Source organism: Triticum urartu, chromosome 4A (assembly GCF_056163025.1).
Source record: "Triticum urartu cultivar PI428250 chromosome 4A, HENAU_Tu73, whole genome shotgun sequence".
Lineage (NCBI taxonomy): Eukaryota > Viridiplantae > Streptophyta > Magnoliopsida > Poales > Poaceae > Triticum > Triticum urartu.
This window is the reverse complement of record NC_141876.1, coordinates 79,705,540-79,719,062: the sequence shown is the minus strand read 5'-3', so window position 1 is coordinate 79,719,062 and position 13,523 is coordinate 79,705,540. Positions and strand designations below refer to the sequence as shown.

At 45.5% G+C, this 13,523-nt stretch overlaps 1 protein-coding gene across 4 annotated transcripts; it reads left to right on the top strand.

The window, feature by feature from the left end:
- Positions 1–450: 450 nt before the first annotated feature.
- On the top strand, positions 451–3,858 carry LOC125550822 (uncharacterized). Of its 4 annotated transcripts, none has more exons than XR_007301900.2 (4): positions 451–947; positions 1,760–2,030; positions 2,309–3,212; positions 3,366–3,858. XR_007301900.2 is itself a non-coding variant. In XM_087517835.1 (4 exons), the coding sequence occupies exons 1-4, from the start codon at positions 771–773 to the stop codon at positions 3,377–3,379; spliced, it is 486 nt and encodes a 161-aa protein (XP_087373961.1). In that variant the 5' UTR covers positions 454–770; the 3' UTR covers positions 3,380–3,858. The 4 variants fall into 4 exon arrangements, 1 of the variants encoding a protein (XP_087373961.1); XM_087517835.1 differs by having other exon boundaries at positions 454–947; positions 1,915–2,030; positions 3,034–3,212; XR_007301903.2 differs by having other exon boundaries at positions 811–947; positions 1,757–2,030.
- The last annotated feature ends 9,665 nt before the right edge of the window (positions 3,859–13,523 follow it).

Here is a 13,523-nt window from a genome sequence, read left to right as displayed (position 1 = left end):
ATGGCTAAGTGAAAGTGTTAAAGCACTATAGTCCGGTTGCCTCATTCGCTGCGCTATCACCTCCTTACATTACTAGAAATCACCATTTTACCTAGGGCCAAAGTCTTTCCCTAGAGTTTATTGGCCCCCTCAAGGGATAGTAAAGCAATGAACAGTGTACTCTAGGGGAAGATGATTTTTCGACAAAAATATGTATGACAATATCCTTTCCCTAGGGTTGACCCATTGACATGCCATCAAGCCTAAGAAACACATGCTGGGAGGCCCCACTGTGGCATGTAGCTGGACTCCTTTTGCATCTTCGGTCTTCTTCGCACCACTTAATTGGATAGCTCGCGCTCTCTTTTTCCTTTTCGTGTAGCTGGGCCTACTGCTCAGTGAGCAATGATGAATAGAGAGCGAGAAAGGGCGCGTATATGTACCAAAATTCTGGCCGATTGGGTCTCCTTCCCTCGCTCAAATCCCTACGCCTCAAGAAGCCAAAATATCCCCCTTTCTCCCGAAGCATCTCCGGTCCAAGATTCATATGCGCTCACCCCCAGTCCTGCCGTTCCTGACCACTGTTCGCCTCCAAGCCACCCCGTCGTGCCCCCTGCCGGACTGTTGTGTCCCACCGCCGCCCGTCTCCCCGCCACCCACCCTGTCCCCTTCCGCACCTACGCCCCATCGTGTCCCCCGCCCAACCACCGCACTGCCTCTCCTCCGCCTCGCCGTGTCAGCCGCTGCATCACCGCACTATTGTTGTGTGCTCCGTCGCTTGGCCGTGCCCCATGCCGCACTGCGCAGTCGTGCCCCCTCTTCTTCCCCTTCCATACCTTCAATGCTCCAATGGAACCATGGCCACGCAGCCGGGATGGCGCCCCCTCCCCCTGGTGACCTTGCCCCGGCTGGTAGCTGGACTACCACCAGATCTACCTAACATCGTAGCCCCTCCTTCTCTCCGACAGGTTCCCTTTATCTCTCTCGCTCTATGGTTTTACTTGTGTGCCAGAACTCGTGCTACCATCAAGAAATTTTCCATATTACATATTGTCAATGCCTGCTCACTGTAGAGAAATATGTTTCTTTCATTGTAAATCTGAATATTCAGGAGATCGATAGACTACGTGGGGATAATCATGTGACATTATTTCTGAACTATTATCAAGTAGTCATTATTAATTCGAGTACAATTGCATAATCTACCCAGTAGTTATATACATTCTATTCGGTAAAAAAGAGTAAGTTTAGAAAATTAGAAATAGATTGACATGGTCTTACCGATGGTCATGGTCTAATGGTTGATGGATACCATCGTCTAATTCAAGCTCTTGCGCAGAGAAACTTCTTGAGGTGATGTTATGTAGTTTGAGATTATCAATGTACTCCCTCCGTAAAGAAATATAAGAGCATTTAGATCACTAAAGAGTAATCTAAACGCTCTTATATTTCTGTACAGAGGGAGTACTTGCGATTCTTTGGAACTAACCACCAATGTTTTTATGGCGTAACGCGTTTTATGGCGACCAACCCCCTTTATAACATTATAATGATTATGGTGTATGGCGTGGCGACAGCATAAACACTATCTTATGACGAATGTTAGCAAATTAAATCAGTAGTAAATGAGTACATGACTACATGGTTTGCCCATGTAGTACAGATTGTTTTCCCACCTGCTCGTCTCCTTTTCTCCAAAGCAGAGTGCATGAACAATGAAAAATAAGTCCGTATTCCACAACATAATAATGACAGCAAGTTGCAATTCTATATATAGCAGCAGCCAGTACATGTACATGAGAAATTCAGAAAACATAAGAGAAGAAACAGAGCACAACAGAGACGGGTAGGGGGAGGAAGAATAGGGAGAAGGGGAGAGAGGGGAGGGGATAAGTAGCATACTTTGCTGATCTGATGGCCTGATGCACGTACCAGCAAGTGGTGGCCGGATTGGAGCCTAGTCCGCCAAGGTGGCCTGCCCTGCAGCTCGTGGATCTGGAGTTCGAGCACGAGCTGAAGCAGGAGAGCATGCACAACAACACACAGATCATGTAAGTTTCTGGAAATACAAATGATACAAACTATGTATGTTCCTGCAATGTTGATGTTGGTATGCATGCTTATGTGATGTGTGGTCATATGCACTATTGTGCTTACATGCATGCTTATATAGGAAGCACGATCATGATTTTTTTATGATGGGGCTATGCGGGTGTGGGGAGGGATTACATTCTCTTGTTTTATGTCCATACTGTCACAATTACAATTATTATGCTGCCAAAATTTCTACCAAAATATTGAAGTCTTACAACTAAGTGGTAAACTACAGGCCATCATTAATTTCAGGACCATAATCTCACACTGGATACTGCTGCACAAGATTTGAATCTAATGCGTGACCAGGTGCTACATGATATATGGAGTTTTATCAGTGCATCTGGAAGTAGCTTGCTCAGCTTGTCACTCCAGGTCCAGGGCAGCCAACCTCTTGATCCTTAATGTTTCTTTTGTTAGCTAGTGTTTACACTGCCAAGGTTAGTGTTTTAGGCAGTTGATTGCTATTGTTTTAGTTTTTCTTTGTTCAGATAAGTTCTGACAATATAGTGCTTGATATGGACCTTATTACGAAGTGTTTTATGTATCATTTACTCCCTCTGTGTCAAAAAACGTCTTACATTTTGTGACGGAGGGAGTACTAAATACTTGGGTAACCATTGACTATAGGGCCACATGTTTTGCAACCTGATGTTGGCCACAGGTTACTCCTTTACACCCGCCTTGGAAGTCAAGCTGAACATTTATTTCCTTCTCGGTAGCACCACTATGTGCATAAGTGTTCTCTGTTAGATGTTAGTGATTTCCACTGCTTAGTCTAGTTTTTTGAATGGTTTGTACTGCAAAAAAATGTTCTCATGTTTTTTCCGGTTCTAGTGATTGCCTTTCTTTTCCCTGAAATCCGCCATTAGATACAGTCCATTTTTGGATAGCACCCACTAGTTATACTTTACTATCTGAATTTATATATCTTGTAGTAATTCAGTTTCTTTGTTTCAGGAACCACTTGATGGATACAACGAGTGTCACTTTCCACCGGAGGTACCCTCTCTTCGACTCATCGTTAGAGGATTGTACAGCCTATGTATTCCACGGAATGATATACACCGATCTGAACCAGAACCCACTTATTGTGCCGTTGGAGATTCTTCATGGCCATCTAAGTTCAGATAGAAGAGGTATATTGTTACATGTCCTTTCTTTCGTGAACTCTTGTTTGCACTCATAGAAATATCTAACTTTCATCAAAGCAGACAGTGGCTTAAATTACTGTAATGTTTCTCGTTGGAAAATCTGAAGCATAGTGGTGTTTTGCTTTCGTTACCATGCAGGGGTTTTGGATTAAAAATTCCACCTGAGGCAGCCGTGGTTGTTCACTGCTAGTGCTGACTCGGTGATTAGGCCCTACTGCGAGTGATGATGATGGTGCTTTTAAAGGAGCATTTGGTTTTTCCCGGCGATTCTGACATGATGATGATGATGATGTTGTGTTGTTTTGACAAGAGTCACAAACCAGAGACTGGAGGGAAGGATTGTGTCTGTTTGAAGACCAACTTGGTGCATGTATAGATAACATGTTGCTACAAGTTTTGTGTAGTACCAGATACTTCGGCTTGACAACGCCTGTACTGGTGATTTAGGTATTCTGCTAGTTATAGCATATAGCTTTCTCTTTTTCAAAAGTCTGGCTCTGTACTGAACTGGAGTACGATTATGTGTAATTGACCATGAATGTGATGTGGACGTTCAATTCTGGCTATAATGTATAAATTTGAATTATGGCGCAAAATTTAATTATTTGAATTATGCTGCTATTAATTTAAATTCGAATTGCATATTTGTATGGCATGATTCAAAAGGGCCCTGCAATCTTTCCCTAGAGCCAAACTTGCTTGTAGGTAAATCACCTTTCCACCGTGGACCAACAAGAAGTTCAATTCTTTCCCTACGGCTTGCAGCCCTAGGTAAACAATGGTTCCCTAGAACTTGGCAGGTGCACTCTAGGGAAAGAGCTCTTTACCGACTATACTTTACCTAAGGTTATTTCCCTAGGGCAAGCTCTAGGTAAAGCCTTTACCTATGGTTTTTGGCATTTCAACTAGGGTACATGGCTCTAGGTAAAATCGTAGTTTCTAGTAGTGTTAATAGGACCAAAACGTTGGGTTAAGTGTAAACACGCGTTTTTTGTGAGAACCTCCGCATTATATGCGTGGGGGTTGAAGCCGACGACTGCAATTTTTTAGGTTATACACATGTATACATAAACGGCCGCACAGGAGGCATCATATTACTTTCAGGCAAAAGTATAAAACACAGCCTTAATAAATTTCATAAAAACATTGTGTTTACAATGGGAATACATGTCACTCAAACATAATATTCTTCGAGCACTGGGACTCTATCAAACGAGCACCCTCGAGAACCTCTTCGAAATAGTGCTCGGCAGCCACTCGACCTATGGCCGAACCCTGCGCCGCAACAGTGATAGCATCCATCTCCGCCCAGTATGCTTTAACACGGGCAAGGGCCATCCGCGAGCCTTCTATGCACGCCGACCTCTTCATAGCGTTGATGCGCAGCACCGCACCAAGGAGCTGCTGCACCAAGCTGAAATAGCTGTTCGGCTTCGGATTCTCCGGCCACAAATGATCTACGATGGACCTCATGGCAAGTCCGGACAACCTATTAAGTTCGACCCATTCGGCTAGTTGATCAGTCAAGGGAAGCGGACGCTCTGGAATGTTAAATTGCGACCAGAACAGCTTGTCCACTTCACGATCTGTCTGATCTTGGAAGTATTCGACCGCATCAACAGCGCTCGCCGCCAAGTCCATATATGCGTCTGCCGAACTCCACAGCCGATCCAGAGGGGCATACCGCGGATCTCCCAACTTCCGCTGCAGCAGAAAGGGCTTCCCAGCCGCAATATCCCCGGCTTCGCGCAGCTCCTCCTTCTTCGCCCTCATAGCAGAGCGAGTGTCTTTGGTCACCATCATGGCCTTTTCAACATCCGCTGCCTTCACACGGTTCTCCTTTTCAAGGAACTGGCAACGGTCGGCAGTGTCTTTTAATTTTGCGGTCATCTTGGCCATCTTCTCTTTGCTTTCGCAATGTGCGGCTTTCTCAGCTTTTAACTCTTCAGCCGCATCCAAAGCAGCCGCATTACTAACTCTCGCTTGTTCCTTGGCTCGGGCAAGTTCTGCCCGAAGGGTCTCCACAGTGGCAGCTCCGTCTGCAATCACAACATATTAAAGATACTGGCATCATGCTGCTCTTATTATGTAACATTCACCAGGAAAATATTACTTACCCCGTGACTCGTCAAGCCGCCTGTTAACAAGCTCGATGTCGGCGTCTGCCGCATCTAGTTGCCGCTTTAGTTCGGCAAATTCATGAGTCCGGCTAGCCACCGGAGCTCCCATTACCTGCACATTAAAGCGGTATGGTTATTGCCTGGGACTACGATCCTCTGTTCGCCGCCGTTCTCGACGACAACTAGAGTCTCAGGGGCTACTATCTACACAGGGCACACCTAACATGTGCGGTACTATCAAAAAGTATATCATTTCACGTACCTCAAAGCCCGCCAGTAGACTCATAAAAGCTTCATGCAATCCGCTTTCGGCGGACAAAATTCTTTCCACCACCGTACTCATTAACGTACGGTGTTCCTCTGAGATGGTGGCTCGCTCCGGTAGCTCCATCAGTATGTCCGACCGCATACCAGACGGTGACGGACTCTTTTGTTTGCTCTCTTCAAAAGCCGGACGCTGAGGACTTCGGGTGGCTACAGGATCATCTTCTGGCCTCACCAGATCCGAAGAGGCCCTCCGTGATGACACTTCAGGGTCACCCGCTTCTTGAGCAGAGGAGTCCGGAAGAGGCGTTTTGCTCTCCATCATCTCCGGAAGAAGATCCCCCGAAGATGAGCTCTGCTGAGAAGGGCTTAGATCAGAACTGCGAGATAAACACTTCGGTTATTTTCCTTAGAGGTAAGGTAATATATCTTCACTATTAAAGTACTTTCTAATTACTTACAGCTCGCTGGAGGGCTGATCCTCGCGCGGACGTTGTGCGGCAAAAACACCCTCCAAGGCAGGACCCTCTAGTGGGGATTTCTTCTCCCGTTTGGAAGCCTCGGTTTCCGGATCTTCAGGGGCAGTCCTCTTCCTTCCCCGAAGCGAGAGAAGGTCAGATTCTTCTCCTTGGTTATCCTCCTTCACGGAGGTGCTCATTCCCTCGTTTGGGATTGGCAGCGATGGGGGCCCGCTCTCGACCTCATCATTCCCCCCTTTATCTTCCTTTGAGGGCTCCAGGCAGGGTGCTAGCTCGAGCATCTTTTCCAATACCGGATTCTCCAAACCCTCAGGAAGGGGGGCCGAACACCGAATCATCTTCGCCTTTGTTAGCCAGTCCTGGTCAAAGGGCGACTTCTCAGAATGACGTCATGGTAAATAAAAGATGGTGTGTTCGGCCGAAGGATTACTTGGTCGGCGGTGCGATTGCTGCTCAGGCCCACGTCCTCGGTAGTATCCGGACACTCTATTTGGGGTCCGAAGAATGATTTGTACATCTCCTCGTGCGTCAGGCCGAGGAAATTCTGAATTGTACGCGGCCCTTCTGGGTTGAACTCCCACATGCGGAGGGACCGGCGTTTGCATGGCTGGATTAGTCGAACCAGCATGACTTGCATTACCATAATCAAACTGAAATCTCCTTCGAAGAGATTTTGGATGCGGCTTTGCAGTACAGGCACGTCCTTGGCGGGACCCCAGCTCAGCCCTATGCTAATCCATGACATCAGTTGTGGTGGAGGGCCCGAGCGGAAAGAAGGGGCAGCCACCCACTTGGCACTTCTGGGAGCCATGATGTAAAACCACTCCCGTTGCCATAATCCGGACACCTCGGGAAAGGAATATTTCGGCCACGGAGCTCCGGCCATCTTTCTTATTGACGCGCCTCCGCACGCTGCATGTTGCCCCTCGATCATCTTCGGCTTCACTTCAAAGGTCTTGAGCCACAGGCCGAAGTGAGGGGTAATGCGAAGGAAGGCCTCACACACGACAATAAATGTCGAGATGTGGAGAAAGGAGTCCGGGGCTAGATCGTGGAAATCTAGCCCGTAATAGAACATCAAGCCTCAGACGAAGGGATCCATAGCAAGGCCTAGGCCTCGGAGGAAGTGGGAGATGAACACAATGTCTTCGTTGGGTTCAGGAGTAGGGACAACCTGCCCTCGGGCAGGCAGCCAATGCGAAACCTCGGCGGTCAGGTATCTGGCCTCCCTCAACTTCTTGATGTCTTCTTCCGTAACGGAGGAGGGCATCCATCGGCCTTGAAGGCTAGATCCGGACATGATTGAAGGTTCGGAGCACCTGACCTGGGCTTTGGGTGTTAGAACTCGAGGCGGGGGAAGGATTCGATTGAGCACGGGAGGGGGAAAGTAAAAGCCTTGTCCCTTTATAAAGAGGGTGAATATCAAGCGTCCTCACCGTAGCCGTTTGGACTTGCCTATAATCTAGGAGTCCTAGACACGGTTGGGTTACCCACACCCGTATTGATGAGAATCCCGTAATAAGGGGACACGATCTCTACTTTGACAAGACGTGTCAAAAAACTGCCTCGCGTTATGTGTGGGGATAATTAAAGGAAATGGTTCGAATAATCACCGGGCCGTGACGTAATGTCATGTTGCCAAAATGTGTCGGCAGATTGAAGATTTGTGGAAATATTATTCTCTCTACGATGGTATGTGGAACTTATTTTGCAGGGTCGGACACTATCCTTATATTCAAAATTCTTCCATGGTGTATTCGGAGGAGGAACCCACCTTGCAATGCCGAAGACAACACCGCGCGCCGGACTCATCGTCATTGAAAGCCTGGTTCAGGGGCTACTGAGGGAGTCCTGGATTAGGGGGTCTTCGGACAGCCGGACTATATCCATTGGCCGGACTGTTAGACTATGAAGATACAAGTTTGAAGACTTCGTCTCGTGTCCGAATGGGACTCTACTTGGCATGGAAGGCAAGCTAGGCAATACGGATATGGATATCTCCTCCTTTGTAACCGACCTTGTGTAACCCTAGCCCTCTCCGATGTCTATATAAACCGGAGGGTTTTAGTCTGTAGAACAACAACTACAACATACAATCAAACCATAGGCTAGCTTCTAGGGTTTAGCCTCTCTGATCTCGTGGTAGATCTACTCTTGTACTACCCATATCATCAATATTAATCAAGCAGGACGTAGGGTTTTACCTCCATCAAGAGGGCCTGAACCTAGGTAAAACATTGTCTCCCCTGCATCCTGTTACCATCCGGCCTAGACGCACAGTTCGGGACCCCCTACCCGAGATCCGCCGGTTTTGACACCGACACGGGTCAAGACCACAAGGTAAGTATATGCATCACATTCATGTGCATGATGATCTCTTGTTGATGTACATATTGTTTGCAAGAAGGGCTCATGAACATGAAGGCACAATTCCTATATTCACATCATTTGCTCTGATGCATATATCCAAAATACATGTAACTCATTGCTTGCTTTGTCATGCTTATGCATTCACATGCTCTTATACTTTATATTTACATGATTGCATACATGTACGAGAGCCTATGCATGTTACATGTCTTTCCAAAGCTTTACTTGCTATTCTCTATATCGTTATCTAAAGCTTTGATGTATGTTGTCATAAATTACCAAAAAGGGGAGATTGAAAGCACAAGTGCTCCCTGGGTGATGTTGGTAATTAGTGTCAACATATCTCTTGTTGGACTAATACTTTTACCTACTATATTTCAGATGAGTTCAACAGTGGATTGGCGTGGACAAGAGGATGTGGAACCCCTACAAGATGCTAAGTACAAAGGATTGGAGAAAGCTAAAAAGATCAAGACTCTGCATTTTCATTTTAGTGATCCAAGATCACATTGAGTCCATAGGAGAGCCAATACTATTAAAAGGGGATGAGGTGTTGCTTAATGGCTTGCTTGCTCAAAGTGCTTAGTGATATGCTCCAAAGCCCTCAACCACTTTCTCAAATCCACATATGTCCCAAACCAAAAGTCAAACTTGCCCCACCGATTTGATCTATCCGGCGCCACCGAGTTCACTTGGCATAGCCACTGCCAGAAACCCTAATCAGTTCGGTCTCACCGATGGGATCTCGGTCTCACCGAGATGGGCTTGCAAACTCTTTGGTTCTTGTTGCAATAATTTCGGCCTTACTGAGATATATAATTGGTCTCACCGAGTTTGCTTGACCAACTCTTTGGTTAGCTTATTACAAAAATCGGTTCCACCAAGTTTGTGTAATCGGTCAAACCGAGATGAGGTTTTACCCTAACCCTAGCACATCGGTCCCACCGAAATGCCTAACGGTCACATTATGAACTGAATCAGTCTGACCGAGTTTTCTGGTTCGGTCCCACCCAGTTTGGTAAATTGTGCGTAACGGTTAGATTTTGTGTGGAGGCTATATATACCCCTTCACCCACTCTTCCTTCATGGAGAGAGCCACCAGAACGTGCCTACACTTCCAACATACATTTTCTGAGAGAGAACCACCTACTCATGTGTTGAGAACAAGATATTCCATTCCAACCACAAGAATCTTGATCTCTAGCCTTCCCCAGGTTGCTGTCCACACAAATCATCTTTCCACCAAATCCAAATCTGTGAGAGAGTTTTTAGTGTTGGGGAGACTATCATTTGAATCACAAGAGCAAGGAGTTCATCATCAACACACCATCTATTACCTTTTGGAGAGTGGTGTCTCCTAGATTGGTTAGGTGTCACTTGGGAGCCTCCGTTAAGATTGTGGAGGTGAACCAAGGAGTTTGTATGGGCAAGGAGATCGCCTACTTCGTGAAGATCTACCCTAGTGAGGCAAGTCCTTCGTGGGCGATGGCCATGGTGGGATAGACAAGGTTGCTTCTTCGTGGGCCCTTCGTGGGTGGAGCCCTCCGTGGACTCGTGCAACCATTAGCTTTCTGGGTTGAAGTCTCCATCAATGTGGATGTACGATAGCACCACCTATCGGAACCATGCCAAAAATCTTTGTGTCTCCAATTGCGTTTGCATACTCCAATCCCATCCCTTTAGCAAATTGCATGCTTTACTTTCCGATGCTCATATACTCTTGCCATGCTTGCTTGAAATGTATTGTGAATGCTTAAACTTGTGCTAAAACTCCACCTTAACTTGAAGAAACTAAAAAGTTCTACTTTTCTTTGTTAATAGTCTATTCACCCCCCTCTAGACACCTCTTCTCGATCCTTTCACTCCTCCTATATCTAATTAATTCCTACTGCTTTGCATTCTCATCAATTTCATCTAATAATTTCCAACATTGTTCAACAGTTTGATCCATAAAAGCTCCATTAGAAGTAAGATATAATCTCTCTTTACATTCAATATCTGGTCATCCATAAAAGAAATGTATTCGCAGCTCTGAAGGAAATTTATGATGAGGACAAGTACATATTAGAGGGTGCTACCTTCGATAAGCCTGAGCAAGACTTTTACCTAGTTTTTGGTTGAAGTTGATGATCATGCGCCTTACTCCATAAGCCTTCCATTCAAAATAGAAGCAACCCAAGAATGCGCTAGCTAACTTTTCCTAGGTGTTAAAAGTACCTGCGGGGTGAGTTACTAGCCAATTTTGTGTTTTGGCAGGTAATGAATGAAAGAAAATCTTTTGTTTCATTTCATCATGAGTAAAAGCTTTTAATTTAAACATCTCACATAACTCTTCAAATTCTTGTAAATGTTCATACAGATCCTCCGCATCATCACCTTTGAATGGTTACCACGCAGCATACAGATTATTGTCGGATCAATTTCCCAACTCCCTTCGGGTGTTGGTCCCAAGGGTTTAAACATCCTCTCTAAAGCCTCCCCTTTGTCAAAGCCCTGTACAAGACATGATGAGTGAATTTTTTCTTCTAAAAACCATAAGATAACAACTAACAAAAGAAACTATGTGCGAGTAGGAAGGTAATGTCAAGTGCTATGCTCCCCGGCAACGCCGCCAAAAAATGCTTGATGTCCTGCAAGGGCACAGGGAGGTTGTAGCACTTTCATTTCATAAGTAGAGTATCGAACCCACAGGGAGCAAATAGGAAGACACTACCAAGCCCGCAACTACGTTGTCTGCGTAGCTACGTTCGCACCCAAACCATAGTTTGGAAATAGCCTATTCTATCGGTTGATACCAGAACAATAATAAAAGGGGGATTTAACTAGACTACAAACTTGGACATAAAATATACTAAACTAGAACACAAAGTAAAAGGGGTTGTACTTATAGGATTGAATATAGCAAAATATGTTATGTAGGCATTCTACACTAGTACTAGAGGAGCATCTCCGTGGCATACAAGACTACTAAATCTTCTCATATGGTTTGCCTCCGCGGTCTCTCACTCCTAGGTGTACTAGACATAACATCGCATCATGGTCACATGCGGTTGGCAATAATACACAACGGAACCAAAGGACCACAAAGTTCATCTATCTACTCCGTGTACGTTCAAGTAACATGCATGCAACGTGAAAGAGAGTAAATACTAAACGAAGCCACGAAGACTAGTTGTGCATACTAGAGCATACCTCAACCTAGGGCTGAATCAGTAACTCAAACATGGATGAATGGACACATAAAGAGGAATAATTTATTGCTTCCATCAACATGTTCAATCTTACAAAATACATGTGCCAGGACGGAGATGGAGATGGGGATGAGCACCGGTGCGCCCGGCCTATGGCGGCGACGCCTCCTTCTCCTCCTCTTGTGTGGCCTTCATGGTGATGGTGATGGAGGGAGATACCTCCCCCTAGACGATATGGGATAGCCTCTTGGAGGCTGCGTGGACTTGTGTGGAACGACGATGATGATCCCGCCGGCTAGGGTTGGAGCTCTTCATATAGGATGCCTCCTTGGGTCTCCTCCGTCGATGTAATCTCTTCCCCTTCATCCAAGGGCTCTAGGGGAGTCAAATTGAGGTCCTAATGATGGCTTATCTGCCAAGTAGGAACAAACCGGGACGAAATCGGAGCAAGATCAGGAAAGTTCTGGCCAATTTATGAAGTTGTCTCGAGATCATACGGGCACCCAAACGTGCGGCTATGGTCGTATGGAACGTCGTCTCCCATTCTGGACTCCGGGAGCACTTTCGTATTTTGGTCGACATTTCTTCATACGAACTCCGATTTTGACGTTCTTGCACTAGTAGAAAACATGCCTTTAGTCCCGGTTCTAGAGGGCCTTAGGTCCGGTTCTGCAACCGGGACAAAACGATCGGGACTAATGCCCTCCACTTTTAGCCCCGGTTGGCTTATGAACCGGGACTAATGGAGCTCCACCTGGCCACTATGGGGCGCCCAGGCAGGAGGACTTTAGTCCAAGTTGGTAACACCGACCGGGACTAAAAGCCAGCCACGCGTCAGCAGCTCCCAGGCGCTGGTTTTTTTTAAAGGGAGTTTAGGGGTTTCATATTGCATTAGCTAGGTACTAGAGAGAAGTGACCTCTCTTTCTCCATGCCTGGTCGACACTAGCTACTACATATATATAGAGAGAGAACTTGACGCTAGCTAGTAAGAAAATGAAGGAACCATTAATTACACAAGATTGTCATGAACATATATAGAGAGAAGTGACCTCTCTTTCTTCGTGCTAGGTCGAACAAAAAGTTTTTGGTATATCTATCCGACGCTACTACATATATACAATATAATATCTCTTACAATCCCTAACATCATCTACTTAATTAATATCTATTTGCAATTCCATATGGTATTCTCCGTGTTTAGGTATGACATGGTCAAGAAAGAATGCCTTCAATTCCTCTTGAATTTCTCATATGCGATCATGTGGTAGGAGTTCATCCCGCTTCTGCCAGATCTAATTTAAAGAAGGGGGTCAATGCATATATATGAATGAAACTCAACACAATTGATGGTAATAAAAAATAATTTTGAATATTGTTTACATTCTTCTAATTGCTTTGAAGCTATGCCCTTCTCGATCAAGTTGCGGATGAACTCGCAAACGTAGTATCCACATAAATCAGTCTGGGGTTCCTCCCACAAGCACTTTACGAGAATAGAGTTCAATCAAACTAATAATCAAGCATGATAATGGTGTTGATGAAACTAGAACCAATAAGAGATGCATGAAACTAGCAAGTACTACTTACTTTGGGGTGTGTAAATTGCAGCTCCTTCTTCAGACCTAGGACCATTCCAGTGAAATTTTACCAAACCCTGCCCGGCAAAGAAAATGATTACTTGATATCAGGAAATGAACAAAAGTTGCTAATATGGTGCGATAATGGCTGAGCTTACCTCTAGAGCATTTCACTCATGTCCGCCCACTCCTTTTGATCTTTACGTATTGAGTCCAAGACATTTACTAATGCCCCGTCAAGCTTAATGGATAGCAGAATAAAGTGGAACCTACACACGCATAACTCATCAATTA